Source organism: Symphalangus syndactylus, chromosome 7, assembly GCF_028878055.3.
Source record: "Symphalangus syndactylus isolate Jambi chromosome 7, NHGRI_mSymSyn1-v2.1_pri, whole genome shotgun sequence".
Taxonomy (NCBI): domain Eukaryota; kingdom Metazoa; phylum Chordata; class Mammalia; order Primates; family Hylobatidae; genus Symphalangus; species Symphalangus syndactylus.
This window is the reverse complement of record NC_072429.2, coordinates 85,969,825-85,993,369: the sequence shown is the minus strand read 5'-3', so window position 1 is coordinate 85,993,369 and position 23,545 is coordinate 85,969,825. Positions and strand designations below refer to the sequence as shown.

Below are 23,545 nucleotides of genomic sequence, written 5' to 3'. Positions count from 1 at the left end.
TATCAACATAGTCTGAGTAGATCCAAGTCCTGAAAAAAAGAAAAGACAGACAGAGGATCTTGAATTTATTTTCCAAAAACATATCAGGAAATTATTTAGTGACGGAATTCAGTGTATCTTTGCAAGAGAACTTGAAAACTTGAACTCAAATTTAACTTCTCATATAAGGTAAATATAAGTAACTTTTTGGGATTTCATTTATGCAGACATTTTAAAAATAAGGCATGAAAGTTTTGTCTTGCAAGACATAATGAATTTCATTCATTTCTTTGAAGCTTTGGAATGGTTTCTATACCAATATTCCAATCTAATAACCTTGATTCAGTTCCTATGATAGCCTAAGAAAATAGAATCTGTGTGATACCTAAATTATATATAAAAACTTATAAGGAATGCTATGGTTTTGGAAAAGATGGTTGTTGTAAACTTTCTCAGTAAATTCACTGATAATTTATCTACAGATATTTCTAAGCCTTGTTCTATTAACTCTTGGTGGGCATTTATCTAATATAGTTTACAAAAATTAATTTTGATTATTGGTTTGTCTAACTTTTTGCTTTCTCTTTGAAATGTGCTAAATTCTACTTACCTCTCTCTGTATCAACAGACAGCACACAGCTTACCCTATGACATTTGTTAAGTTCCTGGAAATTTGTAACTAAACTATCAGCTGTTTTTAAAAATAATGTTGTCAGAGGATTGTGAAAGTGCATTAATTAAAAAACTAAGAGCTGAATTCATGTATATTTGTTCTTATAATAATACTATTCAAAAATCATATTAAAACTTAGATGCAATAGTGTATACCTTCTTTACGCACATAAATTTTCATTTCTAAATGTACTGTATAATTATTTTTTAGTGGAAGATTTATAAATGTTAAGGACAAAAGAATAATCACAAAAAGCATATTTATTTTATGTTCTAATCCAGAAATTATTACTTGTTTTGAGAACTCCTCAGAAAACCTTGCATTTTTGCCAGTTGTATGACTCAGTGTAGCACTTGGTAGTTGCTATAACAAACTAAAATCTTGGTTGCTTAATTCAACAAATGTTTATTTGTCACTTACACAAAGTCCAATACAGATGTTTCTAGCTAAGCTATTTTTCTGAGTAATTCCATCCAAGAAAAGAATTCCAAGGTCTAGGTTCTCATCATCATGTGATTCTGCTATTTTGGAGTACTTGACTTTCAGACAGTGAGTGAGTTCATGGAAAAATCATATATTTCATGGCCAGGCAATAATATACTCCCTCTCTTCTATTAACCAGAGCCAGTTACATGGCTCCAACTTAACTTCAAGAGAGGCTGGGAAATTTAACGTGTCTCTGTACTAATGAAGACAAAAGAGAGAGTTGTTCAGTCTCTAACTAATCTCTTCCATACAAGGTGTACCAGTCTAGAACCCTTTTGAGTATGTAAAGATTGACAATGAAAATGAAAATCCTCAGTAATAGTCTGTTATACTAAAGTTGTCCTTATCAGGATCTTGGTTTAAGGAACTGTATCTTAAATGTGGTATTTTTTACCATTTGTGCATAACTCTGTAAATTTTATCAAATTTTTTAGGAAACACATTTTATTTTATTACAGCCTTCCTAAAAATTGAATGAAAATCAAAATTTAGCAATCCTCCAGGATTTGATTTCCGAAATACCCAAGAAAAACACTATTGCACGGTAAAAGACAGATGAAGTGCACAGTAAATATTCACAATGATAATTATGTTTCAGTGGTTATGCTACGTATTGGAAATAGCTGTCATGTACATGTTGATGGGGCACACTATTGCCTACATTCTGATTTTCTTTTTTTATGATGAACTATTTTGTAAGGAATTTTTTAGGAGATTAGTTTTGCCAAACAATATAATCAACCAAAAGAGAGAAATGTATATACTATAAAAGCCTAGTTGGAATTACCAGTAGCTGTAACACTGAATTCATCAGATTAAAACTGTTGTAGTTTCTACCAATTAAGCAATGTTTTGCAATACAAATATTAAAATTAATCATGAAATACAATGTGATAACAAGTTTATAAAATTACATTTGTACAGGCATAGACTTGGGTTCTATCTAAAAATATTGAAGTTTAAGGTTTACACAGAAACTTGGCCTGAAATTTTATATAAACTTATCCTAAAAATACACTTTTTTTCATATAACATTTGGTTGTTTTGAACTTGGTATCTGACTAATATTGTTTGCTAAACCAGTTAGGCTTTTTGGCCTGAATTAGCAATTTCCTATAAGCCAACATTTATTGTAATTTGCTTTCATCTACAGACAATTAGAATTTTGGAGCATACAAACTATTTGCTAAATGAAGATATACAACCTATAACTTTACATACCTGTCATCTAAAGTCATTGCTGAAAAACAAATTACATTTAAGGCATCATAATTACAAGACTGTAAAATCAAAACCTGTGAATGTTAAGAATCAAAACTGAACTAATTATTGGTCTCAGAATGTTTCATGTTTAGGTAAGCAAGAGATGCAGCAAGGGTTTGTGATAATGCCTTAAAAAAAATTCTGCCTAGCAGCACTCCAAATTATGTTACTTGCAGTTAGGGTCAACAATATATTTCAATATTACCTAAGTGATTGGTGGCTTCACCATTAAACTAATACCACTATAATTCTGGGTCAGTAGAAGTATCATTGGTCATTAATCATCATTTTCAGAAAAGTCTACTTTTCAATAACATTTGCTTTTTTTCTTGAGAGAAAAATATGAGCCAATAATTAAACCCGCAACTTCCAATTTAAAAATATGTAAACTCTGCCTTTATTTATTACTGGAAGAATTCATCCATCCAAATACTTGATATGGTCATAATTTTTAAAAGTTATAATCTAACTACTATAACAATATCATATAAGTATGTAATTAAAACTAATTAAAGTAACAGAAGTGTAAGGTAGACAGAAAAAGGAAGAAAAAAATCACATGAGTTTACTTAGGTAAAGGAAGCTACCACAGTTATATGCAAAGTTGACATTGCTCTTCCTGGGAGCCCACAAAAAGTGGAAAATACCAGGGCTTATACCATCTATAAAAGGAAGCATAGTTGACATACAGAAATAAATTTGTTCTAGACAGCTAGTGAAAATGTGCCATATATGAGGTGATTGAACCTAAATTATTAAGAACTTTGCCACATAAAAGTTTGAGAATTTTAATAATCAATGATAGGTAAGAGCATGAGAAAAGAGGCCACTTATTGGTGGACAAACAAAGTATTATGTAACAAAAAAGCTATTACTAGAATGATTTTCAATGTCATCAATGTTTATAACAGCATAGATTCTTTTCTACCTATCATAATCTTCTAAGAACTTAATCTTGGAGACTGTGTTTATGGTGACTCTAAAAGAGAAAATCAACCCAGAGTTTCTGAAGAAATTTGGAAATCAGTGAATTGGGAACAAATATTATAAAGTATTTACTTTTTATCCAGTGAGGAACCAGAAATAATGACAGAAAACTAGCATTTGATGGGAAATATCAAAGTATACATTTAAGAACCTCAGTGAGAACTACAAGTAGGATAAACTAAAAGATATCTACAACAGGACGCATCATAAATTGTCAAAAAACAGCAACAAAATCTTGAAAGCAGCACTAGGAAAGTGACAAATCATCCACAAATGATACTCAATGGCACTAACAGCAACTTCTCATTGGAAACTATAGAGGCCAGAAGGAGGAGGAATAACATGCTCGAAGTGCTCAAAGAAAAAGACTATCAGCCAAGAATTATAAATCTAACAAAACTAATCTTCAAACATGAAAAAGAAATTAAGATGTTTCCAGATAAATAAAGACTGAGAGAACTTGTCACCTGCAGATTTGCTGTATGAGAAACAAGATCTTTAGACAGAAAACGAAGGACAGTATGTGATAATTCAGTTCCACGTGAAAAATAAAGAGCATGAGCAGAGGTAATTACATAGGTAAGTATAAAACACAGTATAAATATACACTGGAACTCTTTTCAGTCACAAAAAAGAACATAGATGACTCAAACAGCATGTGGGGAATGGTAGAATTGACCTAGGAAACCAAATCTTACACTTGAGTTCAGGGCTTCTTAGCTATATCAATGTAATCAATCCTAGTAAAAGAAAAATATGGTTCCTTCCTAAATACATGTGAACATTGAAGGCCATTATTAAATATTATTTAGCCAAAAATCTCGCCAAAATGTATACAATTAAGGCTAAAATATATGGAATAAAATAACTACATAAGGATAGTAGATTAAAAAGATTATCGAGTTATCAGTTAAATTGTTAGTAAGGTATAGTTGTTGTAATATGGATCCTGGAGACAGAGTGTTAGGATTTGATTCCTGGTTGCACCCCTTAATAGCTCTGTAATATTAAGCAAGTCATGAGAAGGAAAAGAAGGAGGGGAGGGAAGCCGAATCTGACATTTGGAAGCTGGCCTGGCATTTTCAGTTGGCCACATAATTCTCCTATGGCAGATTTGCACAGAATGTAACCCTGAGATATGTTGTCCATGAACATGATAAAATGAGACAAGCAAGGTCTTTTCATAATTTCGTCTAAGCACAGACAAAAGCAAGGTCAGCTTGATGCCTACAAAATACCAAATACCCCTCTTTTGGCTAATATAAGCAGGTGCTATCTTTCTTTCTTTCTCTCTCTCTCTCTCTCTCTGTCTCCCTCTCTTTTTGAGATAGGTTTTTGTTCTGTCACCCAGGGTAGAGTGAAGTGGCTCAATCATAGCTCACTGTAGCCTCAAACTCCTGGCTCAAGGGATCCTCCTGCCTTAGTCCACCAAGTAGCTGGGACTACAGGTGTGAGGCACCATGTCCAGCTAACTTTTTACTATTTTTTGTAGAGACAGGGTCTCACTGTGTTGCCCAGTCTGGTCTCCATCTCCTGGCCTCAAACAATCCTCTCACCTCAGCCTCCTAAAATGCTGGAATTACAGGTATGAGCTGCCATGCCAAATCTACTTCTTCATTAATTACATATTTATTTTCACTCTAGTCTGCCCTTCCAAAACTTAAGATTTATTGAGATATATTGCTTTTTGACAGCATTCAATCAAGAACAAATTTCTACTTTCTTAGACTACTTCCCAAATCACCCAACCAAAACCCAAATTCTGTAACATATTCTTTTCTTTTTTTTTTTTTAGATGGAGTCTCACTTTGTCACCCAGGATGGAGTGCAATGGTGTGATCTAGGCTCACTGCAACCTCTACCTCCTGGGTTCAAGCAATTCTCCTGCCTCAGCCTCCTGAGTAGCTGGGACTACAGGTGCACATCATCATGCCCAGCTAATTTTTGTCTTTTTAGGAAAGACTGGTTTTCACCATGTTGGTAGTCAAACTCCTCACCTCGTGATCCACCTGCCTCTGCCTCCCAAAGTGCTGGGATTATAGGCATAAGCCACCACGCCTGGCCAACATATTCTTTTAATGTCCTTTTGCTGAGACAATCCATGGTTCCCCATAGTGTATGTTCTCTCTCATCCCAGTGAGTAACAAACCCAATTCAGTCAACCATAGAAGTGTCCCTCATGACCTTTGGATAGAGAGCATTGGTATCACTTAACCTTTCTATACTTTATTCTCCTGATCTACAAAATAGGGCTATTAAATGCACATTTCTCAATGGGTTGTTGTGAACATTTGATTAGATAAAACATATAAAGCATGTAGAATAATGCGTGGAACACAGTGAGTACTCCAAGGTAATTAAAAAGTGGGAGAATCAGCTCAGAATCCAAGCCAGTACATCTCATAACAAGGTACCAATTTTTTTAATAGATGTGGAGAATAAGAAAGCAAGTCCTTCATGCACACTGAATGCATAAAAATGTTGAGAATAGAGACTTATAGAAGATTTTTGAAGCAGATTTCTCAAAGAGTTCTGTTCTAAGCTTCACCATCTGCAAGGGGATGTAATGAGAAATATCTCTTCATCACCTCAACTGAAAGAGGGGATCTTCAAAAAGCCCACCTGGAGAGCTTTATATATGTTCTGAGAAGTTAAAAGCCACAGTAGAGTAACTATTGTCTGACTACACCTTAAGACCTATGAAGGTAAGAGACAAGCTAGTTGACAGTTGACAAACAAGCTACAGAAGTGGCTGCCCAGAAATTGGCCTGCCCTCTCAAAGTTTGTCAGGACAAAGAATATAGGAGTGTCTTCCTATGTAGACTTTCCTATGTAGGCCACATATAATCTCATGTGTAAAAGACAGCCAGGATAAAGTCCCAGTGGTATTATATTAGTGAGAGAGGAGGCTGGGAGTAAAGTACCCTCAGCAGAGGAAATCTGAAGTTATCTCTGGATTCCCAGGGAGGAAAATGTACTAGTTAATTAAGGATTTACAGGAGAAAATTCCCCAATATTAAGGGATATCTAAAACTCTTTGAAGGTGCTCACTAGAAAGGCTTAGCTTGAAACAACTGCCAAACACATAGTGAACAAACAGTTTATAACAGTAACAATTAAGAACATTTTCACTTCCTTTCTTATTTGTTTGTCATCCTCTTCTCCCCAGTACCCCATGCTGTCTCATAGCAGAGAAATCAGAACCATAAATAGAAAGCTTAGGGATGGCAGTGGAAAACAGAGATACCTATCATGCTCTCCTTACCCACTGCTGACCTCCAGCACTATGGTAGCAGAGTTCTGAAGTGGCCCCCACGACCTTCAGCCCATGGTGCTACTCCTGTGATTATGTTATATTACACAGTACAGGGATTTTTGCAGATGTAATTAAGGATACTAACCAGTTAACCTTAAAATAGGCAGGTTATCTGGGTGGGCCTAGCCCATCACACGAATTCTTTAAACACAAAGAGTTTTCTTCAGCTGGCAGGGAAGAGAAAGATTCAAAATGAGAGAGAGGGTCAATAGAAGAAATTCTTCATTGCTGAGATGGAGAGGGCCAGATGGATGGAGCAGGCTCTGATGGCTGAGAGCGACCCTCAGGTAACAACCAGCAAGAAAAGAGGAATTTCAGTTCTGCAGCTGCAAGGAAATGAAATCTACCAATTTGAATGGATTTGGAGGTGAACTCTTCTCCACAGCCCTAAAATTAGATCACAGCTTGGCCAACACTTTGATTTTAGCCATGTGAAACTCTAATAATAGAACCCAGTTGAACCAGCCCAGACATCTGACCTACAAAACTGTGAGATGATAAATGAGTATTGTTTAAAGCTGCTAAATTTATGGTAATTTGTTATGTAGCAAAAGGAAATTAATACACACATATAGCTGGCCTATCAACCTACAATGAAGTCTGGATACTGGCTTCTTACCAGGCTAGATTTATTATTATCCCAACTGAGAATATTTGGCAACTAAAAATGATTTATAGGGCATTTTATGACTTAAGAGTGATCATAAAATCATTACATTGAGTTTTCAAAGAGCAGGAAAAGAACTTCTCCAACTGAACAAATAATAAAGAATGTGGCAGACATTATAAAATTCCTTTGTAAATGCTTCCTGTGAGTTGTAATTGTTCAGTAAACCAGTTATTTATTGGAAATCTAATAATTGCTTCTGATTATATTTTAATGGAGGCACGCACAAACCCATATTAATGTTAATTTTAAAATCTTTCTACAACAGGAAAGCAAAGTTATTATATGTAAATTTTTAAACTAAATACATCAAAACTGTGTGAGATTGTTGTTACCAATAACAAATAAACCTACTTACAAGTGGGCCTTATTGTTAGATATGGCATGGCAATGTAAACATAGAACCTTTGAATCAATGAATATAAAATTCATAAAGGATTACATTTTACAGTGGAACAAGTGGTTTTAAGCACAGCAAATCTGAAAATGAAAACATGATATTCAACACTTTACTGCTGCTTTTTTATGGGCTAAAATCAACTCTGCCATCTACCAGTTAAAATGGTTTAACTACACATCTGACAAAGGTCTAATATCCAGAATCTATAAGTAACTTAAACAAATGTACAAGCAAAAAACAAACAACACCATTAAAAACTGAGCAAAAGACACGAACACACACTTTAACATACACATGGCCAACAAGAATACGAAAAAAGTACAATATCACTAATCATTAGAAAAAAGAAAGTCAAAACCTCAATGAGATGTCATCTCACATCACATCAGTCAGAATAGCCATTTTGACTGAATTACTAAAAAGTAAAAAATAACAGATGCTGGTAAGGTTGTGGAGAAAAGGGGACACTTATACACTGTTGGTGTATATTATAGAAAGCAGGGTGGCAATCCCTCAAAGACCTAAAACAAGAACTACCATTTGATCCAGCAAACTCACCACTGGGTATATACTGAAAAGAATATAAATAGTTCTATTATAAAGACACATGCACAGCGATGTTCATTGCAGCACTGTTCATAATAGCAAAGACATGGAATCAACCTAAATGCCCATCTACAATAGACTGGATAAAGAAAATGTGGTACATTAAACTAATACCGCTATAATTCTGGGTCAGTAGAAGTATCATTGGTCATTAATCATCATTTTCAGAAAAGTCTACTTTTCAATAACATTTGCTTTTTTTCTTGAGAGAAAAATATGAGCCAATAAATAAACCCACAACTTCCAATTTAAAAATATGTAAACTGTGCCTTTATTTATTACTGGAAGAATTCATTCATCCAAATACTTGATACAGTCATAATTTTTAAAAGTTATAATCTACTATAATAAACAATATCATATAAGTATGTAATTAAAAGTAATTAAAGTAACAGAAGTGTAAGGTAGACAGAAAAAGGAAGAAAAAAATCACATGAGTTTACTTAGGCAAAGGAAGCTACCACAGTTATATGCAAAGTTGACATTGCTCTTCCTGGGAGCCCACAAAAAGTGGAAAATACCATGGCTTATATCATCTATAAAAGGAAGCATAGTTTACATACAGAAATAAATTTGTTCTAGACAGCTAGTGAAAATGTGCCATATATGAGGTGATTGAACCTAAATTATTAAGAACTTTGCCACATAAAATTTGAGAATTTTAATAATCATTGATAGGTAAGAGCACCAGAAAAGAGGCCACTTATTTGTGGACAAATAAAGTATTATGTAACAAAAAAGCTATTACTAGATTGATTTTCAATGTCACCAATGGAATACTATGCAGCCATAAAAAAGAATGAGATCATGTCCTTCGCAGGAATGTGGATGGAACTGGAGGCCATTATCCTTATAAACTAATGCAGGAACAGAAAACCAAATACAGCATGTTTTCACTTATAAGTGGGAGCTAAATGATGAGAACACATGAACACATAAAGGGGAACAATGCACACTGGGACCTATCAGAGAGGGGGAGAATGGGAATAGAGAGAGGATCAGGAAAAATAACTAATCGAACTAGGCTTGATACCTAGGTGACAAAATAATCTATACACCAAACCACTGAGTCATGAGTTTACCTATATAACAAACTTGCACATGTATCTCTGAACATAAAATAAAATTTTAAATATTTAAAAAATAAAATCAAAAGACAAATTGCATTTAAAAGAATTAAAAAGTAGAACAGTTTAACACCTTTAATAGCGAAAAAAATTATCTAAAAGCCAAACTCAAGCAAAAATATTTTCTTCTTCTTACAAAATAAACAAAAACTTTACAAAGTTTATGAGTGGTCAAATACATATTGTCAGGCTAAAATATCAAGGTCAACATTGTCTTCTGAGTAATGTTATCTTTTCCACACATTTGGTGTGTGTGTATATACATATATATAACACATACATATATTTATAAATATATGTGGTATGCAATATTTTATAAGATAATCTCTCCAAGTAAAAATTAATTTTAAACATCAGCAAGATGTTCAAAATGTTTAGCTAGTTTTCTCATTAACAAAACAGTATAATACATCTATAAAATACCTAATGGACTAAAAGAATATGTTGGGAAACACCTTAGAAAACAACAACATTTGAGCCAGCAAATGGCTGTCAAAGATTTGTCTAAAACTTTTTCATTTGTTTAAAAAAAAAAATCCAGAATTTCCTTGGCAATACCATTCAGGACATAGGCATGGGCAAAGACTTCATGAATAAAACACCAAAAGCAATGGCAACAAAAGCCAATATTGACAAATGGGATCTAACAAAACTAAAGAGCTTCTGCACAGCAAAAGAAACTATCATCAGAGTGAACAGGCAACCTACAGAATAGGAGAAAAATTTTGCAATCTATCCATCTGACAAAGGGCTAATATCCAGAATCCACAAGGAACTTAAATTCACAAGAAAAAAACAAACAACCCCATCAAAAAGTGGGCGAAAGTATGAACAGACACTCCTCAAAAGAAGATATTTATGCAGTCAACAAACATATAAAAAAAGCTCTTCATCACTAGTCATTAGAGAAATGCAAATCAAAACCACAATGAGATACCATCTCATGCCAGTTAGAACGGCGATCATTAAAAAGTCAGGAAACTTATATGAACAGATGCTGGAGAGGATGTGGAGAAATAGGAACACTTTTACACTGTTGGCAGGAGTGTAGATTAGTTCAACCATTGTGGAAGTCAGTGTGACAATTCCTCAAGGATCTATAACTGGAAATATCATTTGACCCAGCAATACCATTACTGGGTATATACCCAAAGGATGATAAATCATTCTACTACAAAGACACATGCACACATATGTTTATTGCGGCACTGTTCACAATAGCAAAGACTTGGAACCAACCCAACTAATAGACTGGATAAAGAAAATGTGGCACACATACACCATGGAATACTATGTGGCCGTAAAAAAGGCTAAGTTCATATCCTTTGCAGGGACATGGATGATTTTGGAAACCATCATTCTCAGCGAACTAACACAAGAACAGAAAACCAAACACTTCATGTTCCCACTCATAAGTGTGAGTTGAACAATGAGAACACATGGACACAGGGAGGGGAACATCACACACCGGGGCCTGTTGGGTGGGGGGTACTACATGAGGGATATCATCAGGAGAAATACCTAATATAGCTGACGGGTTGATGGGTATGGCAAACCACCATGGCATGTGTCTATGCATGTAACAAACCTGCATGTTATGAACTTAAAGTACAATAAAAAAAATTAGAATATGCAATTTGAATGAACTCCATAAGATTGATCCAAGTCAAATCATCTATAATAACCTATTTAATAAGCAGTGTTATATGTACCTGACTTGGAAAAACAAAATTGGTATCTAAAAGGGTATAAATTTAATGTTAAGCATGGACTCACAGAGGGTTTGAATGGCTGCCTGGTCTTTTCTGAGTCCTTAAAGATTCCATTACTAAAAACTGCAGTCCATGACTTACCATGGTATAGACAAAATGGTGTAAACTCCTCTAAATGGGCATCTTTGGTAGAATGTAACTTTATTGGCTTGGCACAAATGTAAATAAGGTTATGATTAAAAATCTGTCTCAAGCATGAGCTACTATAGCTAAGTTTACTGCAAAGGCTATAGGTGCCCAACAAACTTTTCTAAACTCCCTTGCTAAATTTTTTTGTAGATAATCAAGTTGCCTTGGACTGTCTGTTGGATGAACAAGGGGCAATGTGTACAATAGCTAACACTTCCTCCTGAACTTGGATAAACACATCTGGTATTGCAAAACCTGTTATCACTGAATGAACTGTTGCAGTATTCTTATTCAAGCATTCTTGGCAATACGATTTTAATGACTGAAAGAGGGAGCCTGTGCCACTGTTTCTACCATCATCTTCACCAAAACCAAAATATGGTCTTCATGATGTATGGAGACTCCTCACATGCATTGCAGTGGACATTCCTTGCAGATCAGAAAAACTTGGCTGGGAAAGCTCATTTTTGAAAAGTAACCTAAAGAGTGTCATTGAAGTAGATTTTAAGTAAGCATGGTAATTGTTTTCATGGTTGTCATTGGACTCAATCTCAGGAGATGGAATGACATTCTTAAACAAAGAAGCCAGGATAGTGGAATTAAAAGGCTTTCATCTCAGTGCTTCCATAAGTATGAAGTGTATACATTTATAATTTTCACTTATCACAGGGTAAATATAAAACTGATTCATTTAAAGAAAGTTCTTTTTCAAGAATTCAAGGAACATAGAATTTGTGAAATCTTTTATTTTTACTTAAGTGCTTTTTACTCTTTCTAATTCTACCCCCCCTCCCATCTATTACTTTATAAACCAATTGATACATAAGTAGTTTCTTGGGGGATGACATATTAGCTAAAGATTTTCTGTGTAGTGAACAAGCATATATATATATATTCATCCAACTATTTTGTTGGAATGATCCCCATGAACTGGAATTGCTGGGACAAAGTATATGCAAAATCTATACTTTGAGTAAATTTCCTATAACTGGAGTAAATTTTCCCAGTATTTGAGGATTTTCCACTTCCTAAAACTATATAAACATTAGATATCAATATTTGTAAGCATTGATAATGTAATTTATAGTGAAATTGCTTTTTCATCTATTAATGGTAAGCTATATCATCTTCACGTAGCCTTGTAAGTCATTTGTGTTACTGCATTTTCCTCTGTTCTTTTTATTTTCACTTCCCTTGTAATGTTAGTCTCCTTGCTACTGATTTCTAAGAGCTCATTTATCATTAAATATATTAACAGTTTTCAAGCTTTGCAAATAAAATATTATTTTTTTCCTCAAAAACATTTCACTCAAATTTGTAACTTACATTTTTAAAATTTAACATGTATCAGTAATGAATAACGCAAATTATAAGAGGAGAAGATGCTTTTAAGTATTTTTATCTGATTTAAAAATAAGTGCCCTATCTTATTTTTAACTTGGAATTTCATATACCAAAATTTTAAATCACAATGCAAAAACGCAAAAGGGGAAAGAGTAGTGTATTCCCTGTGGCAAAATGTTCAAGAGCTTAAATCCTTTTGATTAGCTTTGTTAATTTAACAAGGAGAATCTTGGCTATAACTTGTCTCATCATTAAGGTAAAATATTGACGTGTTGGGAAGAAGTTTTTGAATACGAATATATTTATTGCCCCTGAAATGCTTAACAGATACATCTGCAGTAAAAAATCTGGCCTCCTATGCTTTGTATTAAGCATTATAAGAGATAGTTTTTAGGTGTTCTTCCTTTTTAAAAACAAGCAGAAACTTTCAGATAGTTTATACCAATAACACCTTGGAATTGAAATTTTCCATTTGGGTATGGCAAGTTAAGTATATTAGCTATTCCTTATTTTTCAATCATAAGTTGTTGAATGAGATATAATAAAAAATAGCAGTAATTAATTTTATAGATAAAAAGCAATTCTTTCTCATTACAAAAGTAGTACACGGCCGGGCGTGGTGGCTCAAGCCTGTAATCCCAGAACTTTGGGAGGCCGAGGCGGGCGGATCACGAGGTCAGGAGATCGAGACCATCCTGGCTAACATGGTGAAAACCCGTCTCTACTAAAAATACAAAAAATTAGCCGGGTGTGTTGGCATGTGCCTGTAGTCCCAGCTACTCGGGAGGCTGAGGCAGGAGAATGGTGTGAACCTGGGAGGCAGAGCTTGCAGCGAGCCCAGATCGCACCACTGCACTCCAGCCTGGGGGACAGAGCGAGACTCCGTCCCCCCCCCAAAAAAAAAAAAAAAAGGAGTACACTTGTTTTAATGGTGGAATGAGAATTTCAGACATCAGTACAATTAAAATAGTTATATTGACTTGCAATTATCTTTACCTTAAAAGACTTGAGTAATAATCTCTGCATCTGGACAAAGACATATTAACTTTATAAAAATAACAATAAACTACATTCTCAGTAGCATGTGAAAAACAGAGGAAATTTATATTTGCTTAAGCTTAATAATGCCATTCTCATGCTTATTTAGATGTTCAAGGCAATGTCTGAGAAGGATGCATATAGATTAAAAAAAGATATCCTAACTTCCAAAAGTTAACCACCAAAATGAACAAATAAGTCACTCCTCTTTTAAATATTACAAAACTAATTACTGCATACATCTTACTATATTTTATATATAGACAGTTGCATATGTAATTCCTCAGTAGAGCATTTAACATTTATGAAGTCTTTAATATTCTCTAAATTCTATTCTACCTATCTTGAAGTACAGGTATAGTGAGTGAATTGCTCTCTTTGGATATTTACCAAATATTGTTGATTCATTCAAGGGGAACTGGATCTTTACATGATTTACATGAGATCAAATAGAGAGTATGACCCATATACCTGGAGAAAGGTAAGCATTAATTTATTTTTTCAGTAATACCTTTATAGTTCTAAAAGAATTGCTGTATTTAACAATTCTTGAAAAATTAGAAAGTGAAGGCAACATAACCAACTTATAATTGAGGATTCTATTGGAACATAATGATTTTATTTATTTTTGTTTATTTTTAGTGGACTTTCTCAAATTTAAATTATTCCTAACACCTATGTAATATAACAGCTAGTAATAACACTTGATAGCAAGATGACATAACATGGAGTTTGCTCACGCTGAGTTTTCCAGCACAGCATTTTCATTTGTCTTCAACTTGATGTTTTTAAGACTCATTTTACTTTCTCTTGAGTCCTGTCCTATGTTATTTCATAGAGGTGGATCTATATTTCGAATAATAAATGAAGTAGATGGAGATAGGATATAGCAGATTAAAGGCAAATTAATATCATTGTCCTTCCTATGTGAAAATTATTTCAGCAAAATTAACTACTAATTTTTCATTAGAATTATCTGCCCTTAAAATGTACATTTAACTATCTTGGAATAGAATATGAAATATTAGAATGTAGAAATAAAATGCTTTCTGAAATAAACACAATATTTTATTTCCTTGTAAATTTTGAAAAAACAAGCAAAATCTAGTCCTCAAGCACATTTCTATTTAGAGAATATTTAATTAGGCACACACCATGTCAGCAGCTTTAGAACATCACTCTCAAATGAACAGACTATGGAATGAATTTAAAATATAAATAGTACACACACAAACATTACTAAATCCCATACAATGCCAAGTATTTGAATGTTAGGCTGCCAGATGACAAAGGAGATTCTATTAAGTGACTGAAAGAAACACTTTTGTATGTGACACTTAATTTTATGTGCCACCTTGACTGGGCTAAGGGATGCCCAGATAGCTGGTAAAACATTTCCAGATGTGTCTTTGAGGGTGTTTTTTAGAGAGATGAGCATTTGAATCAGTAGATGAAGTAAGGAAAATCCACCAACACCAAAGCAAGCAGATAACACCTAATCCATTGCGGGCCTGAATAGATTAAAAAGGCAGAGGAATTCTGTCTATCTCTTCTTGAGCTAAGATGGCCATCTTTTCCAGTTCTTGAATACTGGCATTCCTGGTGCTCTGGCCTTCAGACCCCAGGACTTAATACAACTGTCTCCTGTCTGCCCTCTCCAGTTTTCAAGCCTTTGGCCTCACACTGGGAGTTACACCCTCAGTTCCCCTGGTTCTCAGACCTTCAGACACAACCTGAATTATACCACTGGCTTTACTGATTCCCCAGCTTGCTGAAAGCATATCATGGGACTTTGTGTCCCCCACAATCACATTAGCCAATCCCCATAATAGATCCCCTCTTGTATATTTATATATATCCTATTGGTTCTGTTTTTTTGAAGAACTTTGTATAATACAATGTGTGAAATGTTGATTTACATAAAAGACTCCAAGTGTATTTGCCTTGCACCAGTTAACATCATTAATATAGGAAAATAAAAAACATAGCTTATATTAAGTGAGAATATTATCATTTTAACTGGTGGTTAGTAATTATTTTTAAGCAATGTTTACCTTGAGGGAGGTTGTATTTGCAGGTCACAGAAGAAAATAAAAATTAACAAATGTCATTACAGATTTACAACTTTTAAAATTAGACATATGAATTTGAATTAATTTTTTTCATTTTGAGTTAGTGTTATGCAAGTATTGGTAACACATTCTGTAAGAGACTGTATTAGTCAGTTTTGCATTGCTATAAAGGAATACCCAAGGCTGGGTAATCTATAAAGGAAAGAGGTTTATTTGACTGATAGTTCTGCAAGTTATACAAGCATGGCACCAGTATCTTATTGGCTATTGATGAGGCCTCAGGAATCTTTTGTTCATGGTGGAAGGCAGAGAAGGAGCAGACATGTCACATGGAGAGAGAGGGAGCAAGAAAGAGAAAAGGAGCTGCTAGGCTTCTTTAAACAACCAGCTCTCATGTGAACTCACAGAGAAACAACTCACTCATTACCATGAAGATGATGCCAAGCCCTTTATTAGGGGTCTACCTCAATAACAAAAACACCCCTCACCAGTCCCCACCTCTAACATTGAGGATCACCCTTCAACCTGAGATTTGGAGGGGACAGACATCCAAACTGTATCATTCTGTTTCTGGCCTACCATATCTCATGTCCTTCTCACATTGCAATATATAATCACCCCTTTCCAACAGTCCCCTGGTCTTAACTCATTCTAGCACCAACTCAAAAGTCTAAAGTTCCATCTGAGACTCAAGACATATTCTTTCCACCTATGAGCCTGTAAGACCAAAAACAAGTTATTAATTTCCAAGATACAATGGTGCTAAAGAAATCAGGTAAACATTCCCATTCCAAAAGACAGAAATAAGACAAAAGATAGGGGGAACATTCCCCATGCATGTCTGAAACCCAGAAGAGCAGGTATTAAAATTTTAAAGCTCCAAAATCATCTCCATTGACTCTAATTCTGGGGACACTGGTGCAAGAGATGGGTTCCCAAGGCCTTGGGCAGCTCCACCGCTGCAGCTTTGCTGGGTGCAGTCCACGTGGCTTCTTTCATGGGTTGGAGTTAAACGCCTGTAGCTTTTCCAGGCTCAGAGTGCAAGCTGCCCATGGCTCTACCATTCTCAGGTCTGGAGGGTGGCAGCCCACTTCTTACAGCTCACTAGGCAGTGCCCCGATGGGGACTTTGTGTGGTAGCTCCAATCCCAAATTTCCTTTTGGCACTTCTTTTGTAGAGGCTCTCTGTGGGGCCTCTGCCCCGGCAGGAGCCTTCTCTCTGGACACCTAGGCTTTCTGATATGTTCTCTGAAATCTAGGTAGAATATAGCAAGTTTCCTTCACTCTTGCATTTCACATACCTGCAGACCCAACTCCATGTGGAAGCCACAAAGGCTTATAGCTTACACTCTCTGTAGCAGTAGCCCATGCTGTATCTGGGGCTCTTTGAGCCCAGGCTGGATCTGCTCGGATTCTGAGAGCAGTATCCTGAGGTGGCATAGGGCAGCAGTATCCTCAGCCTGGCTCCCCAAACCATTCTTTCCTCCTAGGCATCTGGGCCTGTGATGGGACAGCTGTCTTCAAGATTTCTGAAATGCCTTTGAGGACTTTCTCCCATTATCTTGACTATTGGCACTTGTTTCCATTTTAGTCAAGTTAATCTCTCTAGCAAGTTGTTGCTCCAAAGTGCATTTAAATTTCTCTCCAGAAAATGCACTTTTCTTCTCTTCCACATAGCTAAAGTGTGAATTTTTCAAATTTTATGCTCTGCTTCCTTTTTAATTATAAGTTCCAACATTAAGTCATCTTTTATCCTCATATATTATTGTAGGTTATTGGATGCAGCCACACTACTTCTTGAATGTTTTGCTGCTTAGAAATTTCTTCCACCAGATACCCTAGGTCACCACTCTTAAGTTTAACCTTCCACAAATCTTCAGGGCATGGACACAATGCAGCCAAGATTTTTGCTAGGGCATAACAAGGATACACTTTATTCCATTTTCCAATAGATTCCTCATTTCCATCTAAGGCCTCATAAGCCTGGCCTTCACTACCCATATTTCTATCAGTATTTTGTTCACAACCATTTGGCGAATCCTAAGAAGTTTCAAACTTTCCTTCATCTGCTGTCTTCTTCTGAGACTTTCAAACTCTTCCAACCACTGCTTGCTACCCAGTTCCAAAGCTGCTTCCCATTTTCATGTATCTTTATAGCAACACCCCACGCCTGTATTAGTTTTGTGTTGTCGTTAATGAATACCTGAGGCTGGGTAATTTATAAAGAAAAGAAGTTTATTTGGCTCACAGTTTGCCAGGGTCTACAAGCATGGCAACAACATCTGCTTGGCTTCTGGTGAGGACTCAGGAAGGTTTTATTCATGGTGGAAGATGGAAGAGGAGCAGGTGTGTCACCCAGTGAGAAAAGGAGCAAGAGAAAGATGCCAGGCTCTTTTAAAGAGCCAGCTCTTTCATGAAATAATAGAGTGAGAACTCACTCATTACCCAGGGAGGACACTAAGCCATTCATAAGGGATCAATCCCCTTGACCCAAAAACCTCCCATTAGGCTGCAGCTCCAACATTGAAGATGACGTTTCAACATGAAATTTGGAAAGGACAAGCATCCAAATCATGTCAGAGACATAAAACATAATTGAAATTCAGGATAACACCATTCAGTCAAATCTTATATGGTTTATCATGAACAACTTTCAATTTAGTTTGTTGAAGCATACCTCTCACCCACGGTAATGTCTACAAATTTCTTTTCTTTCATCCTTTACTCCAAGTTTTATTGTATGTATCTATAATTTTTTTAATATCCTATTATGTTACAACTTATTAGCTTCTATTCATTTCTCCTTCATACTCAATTGCATTTCCAATTTGAGTATTTATAGTATTTGGAGGGCTGAACACAGGTGGCTGCATTATTATTCTGTTATTATTACTAGAGCTCTAAAATTTTAGATAAAGTCTTACATACTACCAGCCTTAGATTTTCATATATGCTTGATCTTAATTAAACATTGAGGATGTTACATACTTGACCTGAACCAAAAACATAAAAGCAATAACCTTAGAGATGAAAGCCAGAAGATGTCCCAGAAAAGAAGAGAACATTGCTATTAATGGTAACCGGGGAACTGGCAGAGAGATTTTAGTAATTTCAAAATAAAGTCTTTTGAAATATTGCTAATATATTCTAACACCAGCACAATTAATTCAGAATATATTATAAAAGGGGCAGTGTATATCTATGTTGTCTTTGTACATAATATACATACACACACTCACCTGAGTATCCCAATTTGTCTGTGAAATATCTCTACTCTTTTAAAAAACTCATCCAATAAAATGGTATAACAGTTAAAAGATATTTATGCATTTACCAAATAGGTCCTTATCTTCAATGATTGCCATCTCAACTTCTTCTTCAGTAATGATTGTGCATGTGAAAGGAACTTGAAGAAGGACGCTAATCTCACCAAAGGATTCCTTCTCCTTAAGTTTCCCCATATAAACAAGTTTTTGAGATCTTTTCTGTTAAAAAAAATATATTATTGATGTTTAATGCAACTGCTTCCATATAATGAATCAGTATTGTTTTTATCAGAAACTCACTCATAAACCATTTTACTAAATGATATTTAAAATAAATTAGCAATTGTATTTAAATTAGAGAAAAATTTACTTACATAGGTGTTTCAATTATATTAGAGCAATAGTAAATTCATAGATAACTTAGGCATATCTAAGGTAATTGAAAGCATTGTCATTTAGAATCCACAAAGATGTTTAGGAAATATTGAATTAATTCCACTTTTCAAGGATCTAGGATATCATTTTGTGAGCATAGTTTCATTTAAGATGTTTTGTCAACTACCATTTGTTACATCAGCCCTAGTCACAAGGCACTCTTGTTGAACCCACAGGGAAGAAGGAAAATAAGCAGAAAATGCCAGGGCCAGAACCGATGGTATTAAATCAAAAAGGAGGGATTATTCCCTGTCTTTTCTGTTTAAGTACAAAAGAAACATGGAAAATGAGTTTGACTCAGGGAACTAGAATTTTGGTTCAAATACGAGACCTTGTGGAGAAGGGCCTACAGGATGTTCAATATGAATGGTTCTGGAGAAAATGTTGAGACCTCAAATTACCTTTGCTGGGAGATTTGCTAGGAGTTGATGACCACTAAGATATATAAAAGAGAATATAGCCCTCAGGTAGGAAAGTGACAAGAACTTGGAAGAGGCGAAAGCATTTACTAAGTATCCTGGAGTCAAATTCAATATAACTTGAATATTTGCACCTATATAAATGGCAAATCTTTACACTGAATATGACTAGTGCAGCAGAATTCAAGTTAGTTTTGATATTTAATTGAATTCCACTGAAGATTCCCTGACCAACTAATGATTAGTTCTAACTTCTATCACAATAATTATATATTTTTGCCTGTTCTAGAACTTCATAAAAATGGAATTATACAGAACGTGCTCATTCAGGTTTGGCATTTTGGCCCAACATAATATGCTTGAGATTCTTACAAGTATCCAGAATTACTTTTACTGCTATGTGGCATTTTATAGTATAAATATACTGAAACATTTCTATTCATTCAACTGTCAGTAGACATGTGGATTACTTCCAGTTTTTAGTTTGTAAGAATTCATGTAAGTTTTTTCTTTTTTTTTTTTGAGACAGAGTCTTGCTCTGTAGCCAGGCTGGAGTGCAGTGGCACAATCTCGGCTCACTGCAACCTCCGCCTCCCAGGTTCAAGTGATTCTCCTGCCTCAGCCCCCTGAGTAGCTGGGACTATAGGTGTGCATCACCACACCCAGCTGATTTTTGTATTTTTTAGTAAGGACAGGGTTTTGCCATGTTGGCCAGGATGGTCTCGATCTCCTGACCTCGTGATCCGCCCGACTCGGCCTCCCAAAGTGCTGGGATTACAGGCGTAAGCCACCGTGCCCAGCCCTAGAAGTCATATAAGTCTTTGTGTAGACATATGTTTTCACTTCTCTGGAGAAACTATCTGAAGTGGAATTAGGTCAAATGATTAAGTGCATCTTAGCTAATCTGGTATGTTTGTAGTAGTACCTGGCTATGGTTTTAATTTGCATTTCTCTGATGAATAAGAATGTAAAGCATATTTTACTGTGTTCATTGATCATCTGTATATCTTACAAATCAATATATCTTACAACTTATATTCTTGTATCTTATAACTAAACCAAAAACAAACACAAAAATTTCCAAAAATTGAATAGAAATTTCGCAAAGTAATACAAATGAATGTCTAGTAAGTACATGAAAAGGTGTCTAACACTATTCTTTAGAGTAGATTAATTGATTAAAAATACATAAGTTGAAAACTTACCACTTTATTTGATTGCAGTTTCACAAATCCTATAATACTTCTATAAATGTTACAACATCCAGAGTTAATATAACCCACAAAAGAAATTATATTTCCACTTTCCACTATCACTGAAAAGAAAAGAGATAGTTCATTTCACACATTCTTGTCTTTAAGAAATTATTTTAGATATTTTAACAACAAAAGTTAATGTATTTATTTCAATAACTATGAATGGTAAGTTTCTTAATAGATTCCAGTTTATAGACAGTACTTAATACAAGATTTAAAAGATTATGCCCAGTATTTGTATCTGTAACATAATACATGTGACATTACAAACACTGACAAGACTTTGGCAGTAAAGGCACTGATATGCTAGTATACTGTATGATGCGGGAAGGAAAGGGGAATATGGAAGAAAACTTGATCTGTAGCATTTGCTGAGTTCCAAGGTATAAATATTTCCACCATGGCTCATTTGAAATTTCTGATAGTTTAATAACCAACTCACAATATTGATAAATATTTGAAAATTCGCTTCCCAGAGCCTGTATCTTGGGCTGTACTAACACTCTACTGATTATAGTAATAGTTAAAACAAGGGCTTTGAGGCCACATTGGCCCAGTTTGAACCTACTCTGCTACTTCCTGTGTCACCTTAGATAAATGACATAACCCCTCTGATCTTCAAATTTTTCATCTTTAAAATGGAAAAATTAATTAAGAGTCCTTACTTTAAGGCTTATATAACCACATGGGGCATATAAAGTATTTAGCATGTTGCCTGGTACATAGTATAACACAATATCATGTTATTACAATAAATTGAAGTTATTATCATTATTCTTTCAAACTTATAAAGTCACTCTAAGGCCAAGATACAGTTGAAGGTGAACTCTATTATAACTTTGTAACTATCAATGTATTAAAATAAAAATCCCTTGATCTACATAAACATTTTAAATTATCACCATGATTTAAATACTTAAATCAATTGGCAATATACAAATTAAAATTAGTATTTCAAAATATTTTCTACTTTATGTATTCTGAAACATATCAATATTTAATTCTGAAAACTTTAAACATAGCAGTAGTAACCTAAATATAAAGACACATATGTAACTTTCTCATAATTTGATAAAGTATATAAACTCTTAAAAACAAGTTTTTTGATCACCTGAAGGCATTCCTATGTTTTCTAGCATAAAAGAGCGTATGTCAACATAATAAAAATTATTGATGTTACCAAAATAATAAAGAAACTAGAGCACAGCATAATTCTTTAAAAATTATGGCTAAAATAAGAACATGGTAACAATTGCTAAATGTAATTTACCACCAGCAAAAAATAAACATCAACATACAATGGAATAAGTACTTCAAGATAAATGAAGTGGGATTCAATAATTTTGCTGGCATAATTATGAGGATAGTCTATCTTTTTCTCCTCATGTAATAGTTACTTCAAAGTTTATAATAAAAATTAGAAGGTTATTCTAATGTTGTCAATCATTTATTTTGTTTAAATAAAAATTTATGGTAACTTCTATTGTCTTTTTTTTTACAGCAGAAAATGATATTAAAATTATCTTACAATGTAAAAGTATAACGTATGCGTAGAATTATGTGAAACATTTTCTCACAGATTTTTCTCTTAAAAGTAAGAGGAACTCCTCTATCAAAACATATGATAGTAGAAACTATGTAACTTCTTTTAGTCAATCAGCAAGGATATAAAGAAAGGCATAGAGGCTCCTAGCAATTGTTATAGATAAGGAAATAATGCACTTAAACATGTACTAAAGAAATCCATTATTTTTAACTATCAGACCTGTACTACTGTAATTCTTGAAAGTCAAACCCTATGTAGATCACAGAGAAGTATATATAACAACAAAGAGGAGGAAGGCCACAGGAATTTTTCTGTGTGTTGAAGTCAAGCCAAAACTGGAAAAGCCAAACCATCGCTACAAAATCTATGATACAGTCTCATTCCCCAGAGGGGGAATTGGCTACTTGAATCATTGTCTATGATCTTTATGATAACCACAGCAAATGTTCATCTCAATGAAGACAATACAGCAAAACCCTTCTGACCTAGGCAAAAAGCTTGAATTTAAATAAACATCATATATTCTGGTCAGGCGCGGTGGCTCATGCCTGTAATCTCAGCAATTTGGGAGGCCGAGGCTGGCAGATTATCTGAGGTCAGGAATTTGAGACCACCTGGCCAACGTGGTGAAACCCCGTCTCTACTAAAAATATAAAAACTAGTCGGGCGTGGTGGTGCACACCTGTAATCCCAGCTAATCGGAAGGCTGAGGCAGGGGAATAGCTTGAACCCAGGAAGCAGAGGTTGCAGTGAGCTGAGCTTGTG

At 34.8% G+C, this 23,545-nt stretch overlaps 1 protein-coding gene across 7 annotated transcripts in view; it reads right to left on the bottom strand.

The window, feature by feature from the left end:
* CNBD1 (cyclic nucleotide binding domain containing 1) overlaps positions 1-23,545 on the bottom strand; it is a 757,690-nt gene that overhangs the window by 258,518 nt on the left and 475,627 nt on the right. For all 7 annotated transcript variants that reach the window (XM_055286700.2, XM_055286699.2, XM_055286698.2 and 4 more), the window contains exons 9-10: positions 21,184-21,293; positions 19,193-19,343 (exon numbers count right to left, since the gene is read on the bottom strand). In XM_055286700.2, the coding sequence (XP_055142675.1) occupies positions 19,193-19,343; positions 21,184-21,293 (261 nt within the window). The remainder of the gene's footprint in view (positions 1-19,192; positions 19,344-21,183; positions 21,294-23,545) is intronic.